The 19,427-nt window shown below is 37.6% G+C and overlaps 1 protein-coding gene across 4 annotated transcripts; it reads left to right on the forward strand.

Annotated features, from left to right (window-relative positions):
• Position 1: 1 nt before the first annotated feature.
• On the forward strand, positions 2 to 18,393 carry GEN1 (GEN1, Holliday junction 5' flap endonuclease). Of its 4 annotated transcripts, XM_004935777.5 has the most exons (16): positions 2 to 70; positions 370 to 544; positions 1,910 to 2,116; positions 4,923 to 5,109; positions 5,984 to 6,160; positions 7,075 to 7,185; positions 9,312 to 9,385; positions 9,892 to 9,983; positions 10,780 to 10,930; positions 11,044 to 11,080; positions 11,181 to 11,261; positions 12,882 to 12,924; positions 13,477 to 13,603; positions 14,691 to 14,752; positions 15,260 to 15,403; positions 15,518 to 18,393. In XM_004935777.5, the coding sequence occupies exons 3-16, from the start codon at positions 1,956 to 1,958 to the stop codon at positions 16,933 to 16,935; spliced, it is 2,865 nt and encodes a 954-aa protein (XP_004935834.1). In that variant the 5' UTR covers positions 2 to 70; positions 370 to 544; positions 1,910 to 1,955; the 3' UTR covers positions 16,936 to 18,393. The 4 variants fall into 4 exon arrangements, with proteins under 4 accessions (XP_004935834.1, XP_419963.3, XP_040553549.1 ...); XM_419963.8 differs by lacking the exon at positions 13,477 to 13,603 and having other exon boundaries at positions 12,882 to 13,012; XM_040697615.1 differs by lacking the exons at positions 2 to 70; positions 370 to 544 and adding an exon at positions 2,659 to 2,752 and having other exon boundaries at positions 1,979 to 2,116.
• The last annotated feature ends 1,034 nt before the right edge of the window (positions 18,394 to 19,427 follow it).

Genomic DNA, 19,427 nt, shown 5'->3' on the forward strand with positions numbered 1-19,427 from the left:
CGCCGCCATTTTCGGGAGGGTGGAGCGGCTGCTGCGGGAGCGGTGGGGTTGAGGAGTGGGGAACTGCTGGGTGAGTATCTGCGCTGGGGGGATGGCGGCCGCCTTCGGTCAGGGGAGTCCCAGGGCTCGGGCGGGACGTGGGGGCGGCCCCTTCGCCTATTTGGGGCTGCGGCGTGAGGTGCGTGGGGTTACGGTTGGATCTAGGCGGGAGTTTCAAGTGTTTAAGTTGGAGGGAGGGCTGCATTCCTGCTTCGTGCAGTTCGTGGGCGCAGCTGTAGGGCGGGAGAACGGGCTGCTGAACGCTACAGCTGTGCTTCATTGCAAAGGGATTTGCTATTTTGTGGTCTTTTTTGTTTGCTTGTGTTTTAGTTGATGTTTCCTGCCAGCGGGAATCTATCTTGACGATAGTGTGCTTATCCCCGGTGATTCGTCAGTATGTAGAAAGGAAACCAGGCTCAGCCTCCCTCTTTGGAAGCCTCCATCTCTGTAAGGCTGAAGGATGCCCCTTTCTGTTGTTCCACTGAATCCCAACATGTCTCTGGAGGTTTGTGTGCCTTTGTTAGGTTACCCTAGTGCATTCAAGAAGTTGATCACTCTATGCTTCAAGTAGTAGTCCCATGTGTTTGTATGCTTTATTCCTGATTTTCACACATTTTATATCCTTGAGGTTTAACAGCAGCACCATCTATACGGTTTTACTGTGTTATGCCTTGAGCGCATAAGACTGAAACCAGGTTTTGTGTCTGAGGAAGAGGATTACAGAAACGTGACTTGTGTTGATGATAAAGCTTTCTTTGAGGATATGATTTAAAAACAGTCTATAATGCCTGCAGTGGTAGAAATGATACATTACTGAATGGCTGTCTTGCTTTAAAACGGTACAAAACACCTTGCAAAGAGAGACTTGTTGTTGTGCCAGGTGTTGGGTGAGGAAGGTTCTTGAATTTAACGTGGCCCTGTTCACAAGAGGCCACAAGGTGGCATATCCACGTGTCTTAAGCAAGTTTCAGAGGTCATCGAGTCAGTTTCAAAGGAGGGACATGTATTCTCTGAGCATGTACGGGTTCAAATTCAAGACATAAGAAAAAAAAAATATTCGAGACCTTATTTCTGTCTTCTGATATTGAGGTAATTGAGAAAGAATTAAATAAGCATAAGGCAAACTTGGTGTGATAAGGCAATGCAGGAAAAGATGGGTACTGTGAGGGTTTTCCCTCCCTCTTACAAGTCAGAGGCTTCATACAGAAGCAGCAAGATGTGAAAACCAGAACTATCCAAGGAAAGTGAAGAAAAGGAAACACAGTAATGGGATAATGTGGATGACAGCTGCATAAATAAGTATGAGACAAAGAAATATACTGCCTACAGGGTGTGTGTTATCAGCTGGTGTTCCTTATAAGTATTTTAGTGCCAGTCATACAATACAAAAATTAAAAATAGTAAGAGAGCTGTTAGCATGTTCTTGGAGTTATGCTGTTACAACTCCAGAAATGGCTTTTTGAAGGGACTTCTTGAGGGTGTCTGTGTTGACTCCTTGCACATGGATCTTCACATCAGGAAGTCATTTCCTCAGAGGATGTGTATATTGTTTACTTGGTTTTTAAGTAAGATTTGGAATTTAGTTACGTAAGGGACACTTAAGGAGTAATCTATGGCTTGGTTTGTTTGTTTCAGTTGAATTTATATTGTGTTACATTGTATTATATGTTGCTTTTATATTCAGAGTGTTAGAAATGAAAATATATAATGCAAAGAAGGTACCTAGTAATAAACCATCTATAGTGCTTAGAAGTCTTGAGTGCTCTTTGCTTCCAAAAGCAAAACTGATAATGTTTGGGTATTTGTTTTCTGATCCTAACATTCATAGTATGTTGTGTTTCATTTTTTGAAAATATTTTATTTTCCTTAGTCTTTACAGCTAAAACCTTCCTGCTGAGAACAAAGAAGGTAGAACAATGGGAGTGAATAATCTGTGGCAAATCCTGGAGCCTGTGAGGCAGCCTGTAAGCTTGAGTAGTCTCAAAGGAAAGACACTTGCTGTTGATTTAAGTCTGTGGGTTTGTGAAGCACAGACAGTTAAAAAGATGATTGGAGTAGTTACCAAGCCACATCTGAGGTATGGTATCCATATAGATAATTGTAACCAAAAGTTCTGGAACCGTATGGTTTAGTTATAGTTCTTCTGAACTTATGACTCCTTTTCTCCAGTATTCAAATTGCTTTGTTACTTTGATTCTGTTATTATAACTTGTGCTGTGTACATAAAGGGTTTGAAATGAGGGCATGGTCATACTGGTTAAATCCAACTTAATGCTTGGCTGCAAACAGGAGATTTTGTTGAACCAGATGTGCCATTGAGGCCTCAGCAATGGTTGAGATGCATGCAAACAAAACCGTGTAGTCTTACTGTGGTACCAGTGCTGCTTGATGTACAAATTATCAAGCTACAAGAACTAAAGTCAAAATACTCATTGCCATGTATTTCTGAGGCTGTGTTGGAAGGTGCTAGGGAAATTTAAGCTGTTTATGACTGCTGTTCAGAGGCTGGTGGATTCAGAATGTACCAGGAGTCGTGCATACTTCAGCCTGATTTTGCTTATGAATTAGAATTCTAGTTAGATCCCACATTGAAGTAAATATGTTTAAATCATTCTTCAGGCTTAAAAGCAACATTGAAGTGTGTCTTCAATTTAAATAAGCAAGTATAAGCAACCATAACCTGAAAGCACTGTTTTCTGCAAATGATATGATGGTAGGTATTATGAAACTATATACAGATTTTTTTTTTTAAATGGACAGCTACTGGTTAGCACAAGAATATTGACTTAGTAGCTGCTGTTAGATATTTCTGTGGCATCTGTTGAGTTTATTTGATATGAAAAGTTAGCATCTTCTTAGAATGACTTCTTAAATTTTTTTTACTAAGATAATGGATAATTAACTAGAGAATGAAGCTTAACATGAGTTCTTCGTTTCTCTATGATATTAAGTCTTATATGCAGTGGAATGGAAACATCAGCCCAGATACAGAATCACAGAATTGCTAAGGTTGGAAAAGACCCACAGGATCATCCAGTCCAACCATGCGCCCTTCACCAATGGTTCTCGCTAAACCATGTCCCTCAACACAACATCCAAATGCTCTTTGAACACCACCAGGGTCGGTGACTCCACCACCTCTCTGGGCAGCCCATTCCAGTGCCTGACCACCCTTTCAGAGAAGTAGTATTTCCTAACATCCAGCCTGAATCTTCCCTGATGCAGCTTGAAGATGCAAGGTTATGGCTTCAAAAGTGAGATGAAGGGATGGACAAATTTCTACAAAGAAAAAAAATAATAATAATATTTCAGGTAGATGGAGATTAATTTATTTTGCCAAGTATTCTAGAGAAACTACTATTTAATTGGATTTACATATATGTATATATGTTATAAAAATAGAACTTGCCTCAAGAGATCAGCTTATCCTCTTTTACCAATGACAAAAATACAGTTAAATCTAGAGTAATGGTTTTTCTGTGTCAGTGGAAGAGTTATAAATGTTTGCTTGCTCTTTTTGAAAGATTAATCCAGGAATTATAGGGAAAGACATACTGTGTGATTACTCTGAATATTGCTATTATAGACTAGGTAATCATTGCTGTCTTACAGATCGCTGGTGGGAACAATTTTGTATTTCCATATGAAATAAATTGGCGTAATAATGATATCTATGAATCTGTGTAACAACAGTATTCATTTACATCAGATACACCAGCATTGATAGACTTGGGCTTAATGATACGAAACAATCAATGCAGATGTATTTGGAAGCAGATTTTGGATAGTACATTATATGTGGCCTTTTAAATTTTCTTATGTTCTTGGAACATAAAGACAAGGAGTATTTTTAGGAGTATTTGCTTGGAAATCTTGTAATGCTGTTACAAGTTGGTAGTGAAACAACCTCAAGTAAAGACAAGAAAATAGATAAAAGTTTGTTAGCTTGGGAATAAGGAAATCATAGGAGATGAAAAGCAAGCTAAGATTGAGCTAGATTCTCAGACAAAAGAATCTAATGAGGTTTAAAAAGGCCGAGTGTGAGGTGTTGCACTTGGGTTGAGGCAGTCCCAGATAAGAGAGAAGGCTGAGTAGAACTCATTGAGAGCAGCTGTGCAGGGAAGGACTTGGGGATTGTGATGGACAAAAAGCTGAACATGAGCCAGCTGTCTGCTTGTGCAGCACAGAAGACCAACAGTATCCTGGGCTCCATTAACACTGGGGTGGCCAGCAGGGACAGGGAGGTGATTGTCTCCCTCTACTCAGCTCTTGTGAGGCCCCATCTGGAGTACTGCATCCAGGCCTGGAGCCTCCAGTACAGGAAGGAAATGGAGCTGTTGGAGAGGGTCCAGAGGAGGGACATGAAGATGATCAAAGGGCTGGAGCACCTCTCCTATGAAGAAAGGTTTCAGGAACTGGGCTTCTTCAGCCTGGAGAAGAGAAGACTCTGGGAAGATTTCGCTGTGGTCTTCCAGTACTCAAAAGGAGCTTACAAGCAAGGGAGGGGACTGACTTTTTACATGCTCTGATAGTGATAGAATAAGGGGGATTGGCTTTTTAAAGTAAAAGAGGGGAGATTTAGGTTGGATGTTAGGAAGGAATTTTTTACTAAGAGGATAGCAAGGTGCTGGAATAAGTTGTCTAGAGGTGTTCTGGATGCTCCATCTCTGAAGGTATTTAAGGCCAGGTTCATTGGGATCCTGGGCAGCCTGATTTAGCCCCTGCCCACAGCAAGAGGTTAGAACTAGATGATCTTTAAGGTCCCTTCCAGCCTAAGCTGTTGTATCATTGTGTGACTGTTCCTGGAGTAGGCTGAGGGATGTAAGGAAAACATCCAAAGAAATCAGGTTTCCTTACTTCTGGAACACCTCACTTTATTGCAGAAACCTATTTTTTCGGTACTCTTTTTTCACATCAATGGGAATTAAACTGGTGTTTGTCATGGAAGGCGAGGCACCCAAGCTGAAGGCAGACACCATGAGTAAGAGAAATGAGATACGATATGGAGCTTCCAACAAACATGGGGTTGCAAGAACAGGGAGATCTTCTTTTAAATCCATTCTAAAAGAGGTGAGTAACTGAGGTGTGTGTCTCGATACTTTTTTTAACGTGATAGAAGCCTTTAAGAGTTTGAAAATGAGAACTGAAAAGAACCAGTTGTTTCCTGCAGAATAAATTTCAACAGTATTCGGAGTTAGATTGTTGCAGTAGGGTGTCAGTGTCAGAACACTTTTCTTGTTTGATGCGTTCTGTGTCTTATGCTGTAGTGAGCCACACACATAACTGAGTGCTTATTACAGAAATGCAGCTTTCTTGTCCTTTGATTTATTGTTGGAAATCTGCTGCATTAGACTGAAAGTTAGTATACCCTTCTCAACTGAGAAGCTTTGGCTGCAGAGAACTTCTGTTCAATAATTTTCATTTTAATTCATTATTGCAGGTAGCATGCCATTCTTGTATATTCAGAGTTTTGCGAAAAAATATGTAGACTTCCATGGCTTTGGTAGCTGAATGTATTCACATTTTATTCTAAAACTTGTAGAAAGTATTTGTATGTATATATTTCAGTATGTCTTTAATTGTGGTCCAGTATTTCTTAGGCCAACAGTACTGTACTTTCGTGGTTGATGTTTTGGGAGAGTCTGGCAGTTTGTTGAAAGATGCACTGGACTAGCACAGACTGCTGAGTAGTCAGATTTTGTGAAGGAGTAACTGTTAATCATGTTGTGTAATTAATATATAACATATTAATCTGTAGTTAATGGTCTTAGGTGAATATTTCTTTTGACTTACAGAAAGATACTTTTATAAAGCAATTGTTGTATTGATATAATGTTTTATATATACTATTTCAGAGTGGACATATAAATTGAGAAAATACATGCTGATAACTGGATGTAATTTAATGTTCAATATATGTTTCCTTTTGGGTTCTTTTATTTAGTGCCTCCAGCTGCTGGAGTGTTTAGGTGTTCCATGGGTTCAAGCAGCTGGGGAAGCAGAAGCAATGTGTGCTTACCTGAATGCAAAAGGCCATGTCGATGGGTGCATTACCAATGATGGAGATGTTTTCTTATATGGAGCTCAAACAGTTTATAGGAACTTTGCCATGAATTCTAAGGTAATGTACATCAGTAGGGTCAGAAGGGGATCTTGCTGGCTCTTTAGAGTCTTCCCAAAAATGTACGTGGAAATTAAAAGGAAGCCCTTGAAACAGTTGCTTGGATATCATGCTTATCTACTAGTTTGTGTTTATTTTAACTATCCTTTAAGCTAGGAACATTTTGCCCATGTAGTGGGTTTGAGAGCAAAACAACTGAAAGTCACTTACTGTACCATCATCTATGTTTGTGGTGCTCCATGATGTGTAATAAAGCTAAGTAGTATTTTTTTCTTCTACATTAGAGAATTTTAGTGAAATCATTGCTTCCTATGAATTCCCATTTGGAGCATATAGGAGTAGTCAGCCTCCTAACTGGTTTGTGTGCATGCATCTTATGTGTTGGGTTTATTCATTGCAAATATATTTCAGTCAATGCTCTTAGTCGCAAATGATGAATAGGAGAGGGATTACATTTCTGTATTGTAACAAACTGGTTGTTGTGATCATTCAGTAAAAAACAATCAATTTATGACCTTGAGCTGAAAATGTTTATTAAGAGTGTATTTTTCTAGAACTGGCAGATCCAAATTTTCTTAGTTGACACTTTCTCTATAGATCAGAGAAAAGATTTCATGTGTTTTGCCTGGTAAACCTACTAAGGAAGTGGAGGAAAAACATGATTGGTTTGGTATTTCTTATCTCTATATGAAAGGTGGTTTTTAAATAGTTGGTATCCATGCTTACAACTTGAAATTCTAGAACTGCTATTCTCATGGTGTCCGTGTATTACGTTATAAATTTTAATTGCTGCTTTATAGGATTTTTCCATCAGACCCTTTGTAGGGTAGACCCGTTGTAGGGCAGAACTGCAGACGTGGCAGTTCTTTCCCTGGTGTTGTGGAAATGAAATAAATGATAAACTTCTTTTTCAGGAGCCACATCTTGACTGCTACACAATGTCCTCTATTAAGGAGAAGCTTGGTTGTGACAGAGAGTCTTTGATTGGACTAGCTGTTCTTCTGGGTTGTGATTATCTTCCAAAGGTAAGCAATTACTTACTGCATACCAAGGAAGACTTGCAGATGCGAACTGTGTATAATACATGATTGCTGAGATCTAGTTATGGATGCTTAGTAAGTCATTGTAATTCTTTGTGATAGTTTGAAGATGATCAAAATGGAGCATTAATCTTTCTAAATCCTATGTGTTAGTCTCGACTTTGGTCTTCATCTCCATTGTGTGAAAGTTGCATTTTAATGATACTGAGCAAAATGAGAACTGCCCGTTAGCATGTATAGTACATCCGTGGCATAGTAGCTGAGGAAAATGAGAAAAAACACTCTGTCCTTTGGGATAGCTAGTAGTGATGGTTTTGAACTGCAGTTAGTAGTAACACTAGTTCTGGATGGAACTTAAGAGATTTTTATTTAGTAATGAATGAAGTAAGAGGGGTTCTCAGTGGGCACTTTCTTCTGTCTTCTGCTTGAAAGCTCTTGGGTTGTTGTTGTTGAGACTTTGAACAGTTTTGGAATGAAAAGGAAATGGATGAAACTTTGTTTCTGTACAGTCTGTCATACTGTGACCACAGACAATAGTTGCTCCCATTCAGAATTGCAGTGGTTGTCTAAACTAGCTCTTATATCATGGTGTTTCAATTTAATAAGTCTGTCCTTTTAAGCAACAGGCAGAGTGCATCACTCTAATTCTTTTCTTTCTTTTCTTTAATGAGAGACTTGCTTCTGTTACAAGAATCTGTAAACACTTCATTGTCACAAAATAAATGCTAATGAGGAAGGGAGAGGCAGAAAATAGTGGCTTATCAGTAGTTTCTGCAATGCCCCTAGCAGCTTCTGGTATGCTGAGTTATTGCATAGTCCTAAAATGGCACAATTATGTAATGCCAGGCCAGTCTTGAGTTGCTGCAACCCAGCAAAGCAAATGATACGAACTTCTGAGGAAAGCTAAACTCCTGGAGTGCATCGGGTGTGGGGATTGGCGGAACAGATAAGTGAGAATACCACTCTATAACTGCACTTGCTTTGTTCATTACATACAAAAGTGCTGCTTTCCTTACAGAAGCTGAATACCTGATAGTCTGCTCAAGTGTCTGGCTGTTGTCCGATGACAACTTCTAATTGGTTTTGAAAATAAATTTATTTCATGCAGTTGCATATATTCTATTCAATCATTACATCTGAGTGAAACTGAGCAATTGATTCATTTGTAGCAGTACTGTAGGAAGGGACACTCAATATGATGTATGTATTCAACTGCACTGATTCTTGGTAAAATAATGGGTGTAAGAATTGAACAAGGAACTGAAAAGCAGCATGTACATTTAAATTGTTCTGGTTGTTTTTAATCAATTGTCTGTTGCTCTTCAGTGTATTGAAAGGTTACAGTGAAGTCCTGGATTTCTGTCCTTGAGCAACTCCTGAAAAACATTTGCTGTTTCCATCCATTACCCATAGTGGTAGTCTGCTTTCCCATAAAGGGCATGTGTACTGCAGAAATAATAATGTAGTAAATATCAAAATCAAACAAGGGAAGGTGAGAACTTATCTAAGGCTTCAGTTTTCAATTATCTTTCAGAAAAAGCTTCTGGAGTATTCACTGTAAATCACCTCTCAGCTTGAAATCTTCAAGTATTAGAGGTTTCCTTGCCATAAAGCTTCTCTTTCTCGTGTGACTGAAAGCTTTCTGCTGGTTGTTTTGTTTTTTTTTCCCATCTTAAGTTTCTAACATTTTGATTTCAGATAAAGAGTCCTTGTCTTTCCAAAACTGTTATGAAGAGTTTCAGCTGTCTAGTTGGCACTTAGTTGGCAAGAATGTAGTGTCCAGTTTAGATAGCAGAGAAAAGGAGTAAGAACAGAGGTATAAAATGCAGGAGAAAAATAGTAGAAAACAGGAAAACGTGGCTGTATCTGAGCTGCTTTTGAGGGTAAGGCCATTTTATGTATCTTGCGTGTCACGCTGACTGTGTAGCTCCAATCTTTTGCCATTTCTAGCTTCATAATTTTGTAAAAAAAAAAAAAAAAAAAAAGAAAAAGTTTTTAGCTCAGTGCCTTGAATTGTTTTTTGTTGTTTCTGTCCATGATGTTAGAAAGGCAGTAAAGATGTGTGTACTGCATGTGTCATTTCTTAATGTTCCCTATTTCTGTCTCTATAGGGCATTCCAGGAGTTGGAAAAGAACAAGCTTTAAAATTAATTGAGACTTTGAGAGGTCAAAATTTACTGCAAAGGTAAAGTGGAAAATTTACCCTGTATGCTTAAGTACTTTGATTTTAATTCACATGCTTTCTGGTATGGTCTGCAGCTCCAAGACAATGCTAGTAATATATATATTTTTAATTTCTTTGAGAGTCAGGTGGCTGCATTGTTGTTTGCCTAAACAAATAACATGTTGTGCTACGTCAACTTCTTATTTGTTTTAAATATTAGCTGACACCTAGTTCTAGAGTATGTTGTTGCATTGGAATAGAAGTCACAAGGACTGATTTTTATTTTTTAACTGGTTTGTGTATTAGGACATGACATACTAAATGCTTTCTATGTTTGTTATCTTAATGTGCATGCCAATAGTGGTAATCCAACAGGAATATACTTACAAAACAAATAATTTACTTTCCTAAGTTAGGAAATACTTCTTGAACAAATGCTTGAGAAGTACAACAGGACTACTTGTGTGTTTTATTTTAAGTATGAAAGTATAAAATATTTCTTAATCCTTTAAATATCACACCTATAGGTTTGAGCAATGGAAAGAACAATCTGAACATGATAATAATCCACCTTTGGTTGTTAAAAGAGTAGTGCACTGTTCTGAGTGCCATCATCCAGGTCAGTGTTGAAAGTGTGGAATTTTATTTTTAGCTTAATCATTGGTTTGCTTTTGATTCTGAATGTTGGGGTCGTTGGCTGGTTGATTTTTTTGTGACTAGTGTTACAAACTGCTTTTCTTGTCATTCAGCTTCTGACTTCACATTTTCTGCACTGTGTATCTATATGAAGGGTTTTTGAGGGTGCAAGTGACATTTCTCAAATGTGAAACCAGTTGATAGCAGAATATTAATACAAGGCATTGTGTGATCCCAGATATTTACCTTTTTAACAGTGTCAGTGAAGACAGCACACTGTAATGACAAGCAACTTTCTTTTCTCCACCCTAAACTGGTCTTGCATAAGGACTGGACCCATTGGCATTGCTGGATTTTTTTTCTGTAGCTTTTCCTTGATAATAAATTAGTCCTAACCTCATTCTTGTAGAGTCTTTGGTGAGCTCATTCAAAGCCATTGCTTTGGATGATAATTAGAAGGGGAAAAAGCTTGTTTTACATATCCCTTACTTATTATTTTGTCAAGATTTTCCATGCTACTTCTGTAGCTTCATTTACTATAAATTCCTTAGCATAAGGTCTGAAATGGTTAGGGAAAGTCTTAAGAAAATAACTTAAAAAATAAAATATTCTTTTTGTCCGTTTTTATGGTAGGTATATAGCTAATGTACTCAGATCTGCTTTCAGCTACTGTCGTGTCAGATTCATATGCATTCTGACCTTTATATTTTTATTGCCAGTATTGTTTTTGGAGGTTTCTAAAACCTCCTTTCTCATCATGATTTGTGCATCTTCTATAGGATCATACAAGGAACATGAGCGCGGTGGATGTAAATTCTGTGAAAGCACTAGATACTGCAAACCCAGTGACTCCAAATACTGCTGCCCTTGTGAATGGCATCAGTTAGAGCAAGTGAAACAAGCAAGTGCAGTGGAGGACAATATCAGAAAGTAGGAATGTTTTGAAAATGAACTGCTTTCCCTTTCATGTGCAGAGTGAGCAGTTAAACTGTGCATTTTTCCTATTTGTTATTCAGTTCCTAACACATTTGTTTTACCTGCAGAAAAGCTAAGAGTTGTGAAGGCTTTCCATTCTCTGAGGTAAGAAACCTAGTTAAAGATTAATTTCCCAAATCAATTAATTGGAAATTTCAGATTTTTTGCCCTATCTTCAACTCCCTCTTTTCTGTTTTATGTCAAGGTTATCCAAGAATTTATTGTAAACAAGAATGAACTGAACAAGATAATGGAATGCAAAAGGCCAAATTTATTGTCATTTCAGGTACATGTGAAAATACTCAATATTCTGCTCTGTATTTTCTTGTTTTTTGCCTTAAGGAAGTCATCTGTGATTTTGATTTTCATTGGTAATTCTACAGGAAATGTAATTAAAGTGCCTTGCTACAACTTTTTAATTCACCTCGTTTTTTTTGAAAGTCAAAAATTGACAACTCTGAAAAATTAGTTAATGTAAATAAGCATTTAGAAAAGCTCAATGAAAATAGCTTGGAAAGAAGGTCACTTGCCATTGTGCCATTTTTCATTGTCTAGCATTACTAGAGTGGATTGCTGAGTGTTGGATCATCTCTAGTGTATAAAATATGGTGTGTTTATGAGGCATAATGCTTCAGGAATGTTATCTTTCTCCCATCTTTCATAAAGGTTTTAACAGGTGTGGCTCTTGCTTTTACTCATGTTTGCCTTGTCCTCATACCAACACAGTGTGTAGATGGTAACTCAAGTTATGATTGCAGACTTTGAGGGGGTTTTTAATTGTTTTGTTTTTGTTCTTAATTTCCTGGTATCACTGAGGCATTGTACACATAACAAGCAGAGCCATTTATTCTGAATTGTGCATATTTTCCCCCCAAAAAGATGGCAAGCCTGTGTTTAATGCAGTACTACCACCTTCCAGGTACAGAGGCCCTGTAATTCCGAGTGCTCAAATCTCAAAAGTGACATACAGAGTTTGCTCCAAAAGTAATGTCGACTGCTTGCTTCCATGCAAACTACAACAGCTACAAAGAGCGCAATACCACGATTTGATATAGCAAATTCTCTGCTACAAAATCACTTTTTCTTTTAAATATAATCACAACTATTAGCTATGTATTTTCACCACCAAAGAGCAAGAGCCTGCATGCTGCATTTGTTAAAATCTGTACCAGCAGAGGTGGCCCACTGTTTCACAGCTGCTATGACAGCAACATTGCTAGGGAAACTTTACCCATGCAGTCTGTCTTTCATTGGCCTGAACAGATGGAATTCAGAGGGTGCCAAGTCTCGAAAGTCCAGCCAAGACTGGCAAAGAGCTCCATCATCTTTAAACGTGTGTGGGGCCCAGCTTTATTGTATTGTAAGAGAAAGGTTGCCTCCTTCTTTGGGCCTGGCTCTGGAAATTGGAGCCTTCAGCTGAGTCAACATCATGATGCATCAGTCACGGTTGATGCTTTATTTGGGTTGCAGGAAATCTAAAATGTCATCACTTTCCTATCTCAAAAGATCACATCAGTTCACCCACTGAGGGCTCCATCTTGAACTTCTCCTTCAGTGGGGAATTCACATGTCACCACCCCATAGACTGCCGTTTTGACTCTGACTTAAAGCCTAGCTTGTCACACATTTCATTGTGACAGCTCTGCATGGCCATCTGGAATGTGGCTTTTCTTTCACATCACTGTTCCTTTGACTTATTGGCAGCAGGTGGATCTGCTCATTTATGGAGATAACTGTTCTTCCACTTGGTAGTGAGATACAGTTTGGCATTACTCTAACTTATAGAACATTCTAGATATTTAAAGCATTTAGTTCTGTGTTCCTACTATACAGCTGTTGAAGTTTAATACGTCACTGAGTAAGAAAGTCTTAAAGCATGTGTTTTTATTTTTTTTTACATTAACAGATATTTGCTTCTGAGAAGATGGAATGGTCAAAGCATTATGCTTGTAAGAAACTGTTAGTGCTCTTGACACGTTATGATATGATCCAGAGAAAATCTGGATATATTGATTCAAAGCAACTGCAGGCAATACGGTAACATAACTGGAATTTCTCAACCTAATTTTTTACTTCTGCTGCTGGAGGAATTTCTTATTTTTTTTTTACGAAAACATTTTTCATCTCTGATTCAAGCTATTTGCTTATTTTGAGTACAGCTAAAAATTTAGGTGAACATATTAATATATATGTTGCTGCTGCACAAAGTTATACATACAGCAGTTTTCTTATGTTCCAACAGAGCCTGCTTTTTCCTATGCTTACTGTTCCATTCTATTTCCTTGGTCTGTGCACATGAGATTTACCTTTAAGGGGTTACTTCTCTGCTCAGATACTTAGTAGAATTTTGATTGACTTCAGTGATTAAAATATATGAGCATAGACTTATAAATAAGCATCTGTGTACTCAATTGTCTAGTGAAATTATTGCCTTCCAGTTCATTTCTGCTACCCCTCTTCTCAAAGTTTTCTATTCAGACCTTCATCCTTTGTCATTACAGACATGACTATGGATCCTGGGTACTTAAAATGGATACACAAGAAAAACAGCAAGATGCAAATAACTATTTCCATCTCAGTATTTTCCTGGCATCCAGTTCCTGTTACTCAGGAGTTCTCTGGGCCAGAGTTAGTATTATTTTGATCTGTCAGCCCTTGATGGGTCTTTTAAATGATCTAATATTTTGTTAAGCTTGTGTAAACTTTAAGAATCTACAGTGTCTATCGGCAAAAGATTGCTAAGCTTAACTTCATACAGTATGAAAGAAATTATTTAACTTCCTGAGAGGTTTTTTTAATGGGATCCACTCCACATTCTTCTATTGTAAGGTTTACTAGTCATTCTGCTTCTTGGTGCTGTTCAGATTTTCATAGAATTAATTTTAGGGAACAAAAAGCAGTCAATGTCAGTATGGCATCATCTCTTTTGGGTTGATGGGTCAACAGTCTGTTAAACTGTTCCTCATAGAGAAGCTGTTTTGTTCAGCATTATCTTACAAAAGAGTGACTGGATTGAGTGTGTTGTTTGGAGACTGCTTTTTAATGAGTTGATTAGACAAGTTACTGGTATTCTACTTCGGATGAAAGAATTGATATGTTCTGTTTATGTTTCTGTCTGGTGTTTCAAGAGTTTAAAAGACAGATCTTGATCTCATTTTCTTTTCACAGCTGTTTAAAAACAGGGTATTGAGTCAGCACCAACCCCTTTACATGTAGGAACTTAGAATGTGAACTGAACAGGGACAGTCAATCTTAATGACAGCCCCGTTTACAATTGTACTTCATGCTCTTATGCAAAAGATGTGAATGATAATGTCTGTTAATTCAGAAAATGACTGTCTATGGCAACAGTCTTCTCCATGGCATAGTTGAAGATACCAAACTGATGTTTGTGGAAGTTTGCATTAGGGTTAGATGTTACAGAACAGCTTTTTGATTTCTAGTTATGCTGCTCTGAGCAGTATCATTTCTCCTAAATGAATAATCAGTATTCAAAATCTAGAGCCAAAATTTTGGTATACAACTTGTGCATTAAAAAAAAAAAAACATATTTTTAAAATGCTGTGCTAAATTCACTGTTACAGAGACTTTCTTCTGCTCCAAATCATTATTAAGTAAAATACTGAAATATTTTCAGGTGTCTTAGGTTCTTCCTTAGATTCTTCATTTCATGTTCAAACAAAATCACTTAATGTGTTGCTTTCTTTTCTTGCAGGATAGTCAAGACACGTGTTAAAAATGGAATTCCCTGTTTTGAAATTGAGTGGCAAAAACCAGGTTGGATTGGTTTCTATGTTTATTACTGGACAGTCTAATCCATAGAATGCTTTTGTCTTTTTCTTTAAAGAGGAAAATAGTTTGATAACATTGAGTAAAAGACGTATGAATTGGAAAATTGGAAAAACAGTACTGTGAAAGAAAATGTCACATTTCAGATACCCTGAAACCAAGAGCAATGCTAAAAATCAAAATAAGACAAAACCACGCAGAAATAACACCCCACCAAGAGGCTTGGCTTCTGAGTACTTTTTGTGGTTAATAAGATCTGGACTCTGTTTTGTGTCATATTTTGTTTTGTTTCATGATGACAGACTTCAGTCCTCAGTGTGTATGTATGACGCAGGAGCTTCTCAGAAAGCAAATGGCTGTGCCATAGCTAGGCCTCAAACCTTGTGCTGTTTGTCTCTTTACATATCTTCCTTATACTCAAACCTTTTTTCTCATTCCATCCTCTTAAATATTTCTATATATATATGTCTAATGTAAATTCATTAATCTTGATAGAACACTATGTTGATGCAGAAGATGAGCCTATGGATTTGCATGTAGTTACAATAGAAGAGGAGTCTTTGTTTCAGGCTGCTTATCCAGATGTTGTTTCTCTTTACCAAATGGAAAAGTCAGAAGCTCTGGCAAAGAAACAGAAAAGTAAGTTCAAAAGTTTTTATCTTATTAACTTACAGGCCTTCCCAGAATACAAGAAACAAAAGTAAATATTGCTCAACAGTGGGAAAAGTACAGTGTTTGTGTGCTTTTTTTTAGACAAGAAAAACAGACCGAAAGAAAAGGAGTTATCAGATGCTTATGGTGAAGTTACCAATCTTCTGTCTCAAATGAATTTCAAGACTGCATATGAAATTATTCCTGTGCCAGACCACACATCTGATGGAAAAACTCCACCTGAATATCAGATATGCCAGAGAAGCACAGAATCAAAAGATCCAGTAATGGCTGCAGCTTCTTGTGTAACATCTGTTCAAATGTCAGAATCAGTTGGACTTTCTCTGACAGCATCACCTTGCTTACACTTACAGAGTACATCGACTGACTCATCTGTAGTGCCAGTACAGTCTACTAAAAACTCAGGAGTGTCATCTTCTGTAATGGCAGATCTACAACTGAGCAGTACTGATAGGAAAGGAACCTTCTTCAGCACTTCACCAACCCATGGATATTATACCTGTGATCCAGCAGCTGACTTGACTGCGTACATAAAACACTCATATCCACTACATCGTAGCTCAGAATATTCTGGTGCTGCACAGTCAGACCAAGATCATTCTGATAGTGCAGATGATTTGCTTTCAGATGGCCGTATGGAACAGCTTCAAAAGTTGTCTTTAAGGGAGCGTATACTTAAGATGACTTCTGTTCCATCAAAGCTTATGCTGCCAGAAGATGTAATGCCACAGGAGCCTTTCAGACACTTTAAACACACAGAAGCAGCATTGAAACTTGATAATCTCTCTTCCTCATGTCAGTTAAATAAACTAGTGCGAGACACTAAAAATATGCTACCAGAAACCTGTGCAAGTGAATCCAGTGCACCTGTTTCACAAGAAGGTGACACCCTGCATGAAATGATACAGAAAGACCATAATATAAGCAGTTCAACATCTCTAGTCCCCAGTGGACAAACAACAGAGCTGTTGCATAGTGTGTGTGAAGTGCTTCCACAGCCTCAAAAGCCAGCAAATGTTGTTCCTGTCTGTAACGTTACAAAAGCTTATACTCAGACTGCTTGGAAAACTTCTTTTAAGAGTGTGTGTCAGGGCAAGTGCTCTTCTAGCGAGGACAGTGATGATGGGAACATGAATAAAAATCCAATTTGTAAGCAGAAGAAAAGACAACTGAACCCTGACCAGTTTAAAAAAACTTTTGCGAAGAAAAGGTATAACACTGCTAGTATCAAAAGTACAAGCAGTGACTCAGCACTTGTAATTAAAGGGAGGGAGAAAACCACCAATTTTAAGCAAGTTGGTGGGAATTTGTCGTTAGAGGTCTTTCCAGAAGATTCCTCTGTAGTTGAAGTTGATTGTTCCCAAAGTTCAGAACAGCTGTTTCAGGGTGTAGGTTCCAGTCCTGCACAACAAGCTGACAGTGATGTTCTGATTTCTGCGTGGGCGGACAGTCCCCTTCCCCTGTCTGAAAGACTAAAAAGAAGACTCAAAAGCAATTAGGTTGCTCATAAAATAATTATGGTAACAATTAACTCTGAAACATCACTTCTCATAGAGCTATTTTTCAAAGTTTCTCCTGTGCTATGTAAATTGAAGTAGAAACATTCATGATGAATAAGAAGTGTTGTGAAATACTTTATACCGGTGCTAAAGTTTGAAACTAAAATGTTGACAAATATTAAATCAGACATTATAAGCAAATACCAATTATTCTGGCCTTGGAACAGTAGACTGTAGTATACAAGGGAGCAGGTTTGGTACTTTTGAATTATGAAGTATTTTTCTCCGCTGGAACTTTGAAATCTGCCATGCTGACTTAATCTTGCTACTTTAAACTATCCTTTTCAAACTATGGGATGCTGCATGTGTTGATTATCTCTAATGGGTCAGAAAGAGACATGCAGCGGATGTACGTTTGAGTATAGCTAAATTTATAATACACTGTGCCCTGTAATAAACCTCTTTGAATGTTTGTACCTTCCCGATGGAACAAGCCATATAAGGATATTCTGGTTTTGTAGCTGTCACTTGTGCTATTAAAGAAAATGTGATGGCTGTTTTAACCACGTAAGTTAGGGCATTTTTAATTTACAGAGCGTATGCAATTCCATCTAATGTTCACATATACTAAGATAAAAGTTAAATACAGAATATCAAAATCTGATGACAATATTGCAGACTTTCTGATAAATATCATGCGCTGTGTTTAATTTTACAGTGGGAACTAAAATGCAGTTTGATTTTGGAAGGTGTTTTTTTTTCCTCTTTATAATCAAGCAAACTGATCATAAACAAAAAAATACTGCCTTCTGAAGCTTATTAGAAAATTTTTCCTTACCTGTACTTAAGCATTCATAGTTTTTTTTTTGTACTAACCAGAATGAAGGCCCATCTTACTCACATGCAGTGTTTATATTCTACTTGGTTTATATTATTCGTGTATTAATGAAAAGGTCAATTATTTCTTACAAAGGCAGAAACCTTAGAAGTTAGGAAGCTAAACTCTAGCTGTATTTAAAGAAGAAGTAGTGAATACAATCTGTAATTAGTGAAAATGGTAACTTCTTAGCTTGCCTGCTGGCAGGTAGAGAAAGCTGATTTGTAGTAAATGTTCTGAATGAGAAATGAATTACATAGATGAGCAAAAATTCCAAAACCATTGGAAACGTTTTCAGTTTTGAAGATAGTTTCTTTCTGGAGGCTCACCACCCAGATGGTGTGAGTGTATATCTGAAAGAACAGAAGCGCTATGGAGAATCAGAGTAGCAGTCACCTGCCCATTAGAAAGGGAGAGATTTCAGATGTTGCAGTCAATGGTGGACTGATTTTGTATGTGTGCAGAGAAACACTTGTTTATGTTTGATTCTATTTTTTTTCTTGCTGCTGATTTTTGAATACCGAAGGTTGTAATCGGTAGCTTGAATTTCCATGAATAAAAATATCAGCACTATACAACCATTCCCACTGTATATCAGAATGTACTTTTTTTTTATTGGAAGGATTGTAAATTTTCACCCATGCTTTGTAGGTTTCTCTGCTGTAGATTTTTGTTTAAAGCTGGATGGTAAGCTATGGTTTTGGAGAGGTTTTTTTTTTGGTTGCTTTTCAGATTTTTGGAAGGACTGCCTTACTGAAGGATTTTCCAAAAATACTGTGCCAAAATTAATAACAAATTCATGTTTTATGGATTATGAAAGTCAGAAATGAGGTACATTCATGAGATAGTAAGAACTGCAGTGGCAAAAAAGTTAGGAGCAGCAATAGATGTGAAAATAACTGCATAGGGTACCGCCTCTCACACTCTCTCTGCTCCTTGCAGCAAATCAACATAGGAACATTTATCCTTGGGGGTATCATCAGATTTGTGATTCTCTGCAGAGGGGAGATCACAGTTTAAATGCATTTGGAGTTCTCACCTTACTGTAATTTACTCTGCAAGGATTAGAGCCAATTTCTCTACTTCGGAGCTGTTCTTAGTGTCAAAGCTGACTGCTTTGCAGACTGTTAGAGTTGTGAAGAAAACATTTAAATATATTGAATGGGTGTAATAGATAACATCTGCAGAAAATATTCCTAAAAGATGATGCTGAACTGGTTGCAAGTATAGTGAAAGTAATGTATCTGCCTGCTGCCCCTGAATATATTTTCATTTATCCATCCTGGTCAACCAAAAAAATCTGTATCAGGATGCTTCACACAGAGCAATAAAATTATATCTGCTGTGAAGATGGAGCAGGTAGGATGCATCGTTCTTCAAATACTTCTCTGAATGCTTTCTTATGAAGGACTCTCCCAGCGCACTGATGTAGCACTCTTGATGAGGGTGTCATTCATTCTAGCTCAGGCAATACCTGGAGTAATACAGACCAGAAATTTAGGTTCTGTCTTAGCAGTATAAATACCATTATTTCCACTTAACAAGCAATATTGTACATCGACTTTAACACAGAAAATTTATATATCATATGTTAACAAGGGGAGATGTTTAGTGT

This window comes from Gallus gallus, chromosome 3 (genome assembly GCF_016699485.2).
Source record: "Gallus gallus isolate bGalGal1 chromosome 3, bGalGal1.mat.broiler.GRCg7b, whole genome shotgun sequence".
Lineage (NCBI taxonomy): Eukaryota > Metazoa > Chordata > Aves > Galliformes > Phasianidae > Gallus > Gallus gallus.

Coding starts and splice junctions, on each gene's coding strand:
- GEN1 (XM_004935777.5), top strand. CDS start 1,956: ATGGGAGTGAATAATCTGTGGCAAATCCTGGAGCCTGTGAGGCAGCCT. Junction 10,931..11,043: donor GTGGAGGACAATATCAGAAA/GTAGGAATGTTT, acceptor TTTTACCTGCAG/AAAAGCTAAGAGTTGTGAAG. Junction 12,925..13,476: donor ATGGTCAAAGCATTATGCTT/GTAAGAAACTGT, acceptor TTGTCATTACAG/ACATGACTATGGATCCTGGG.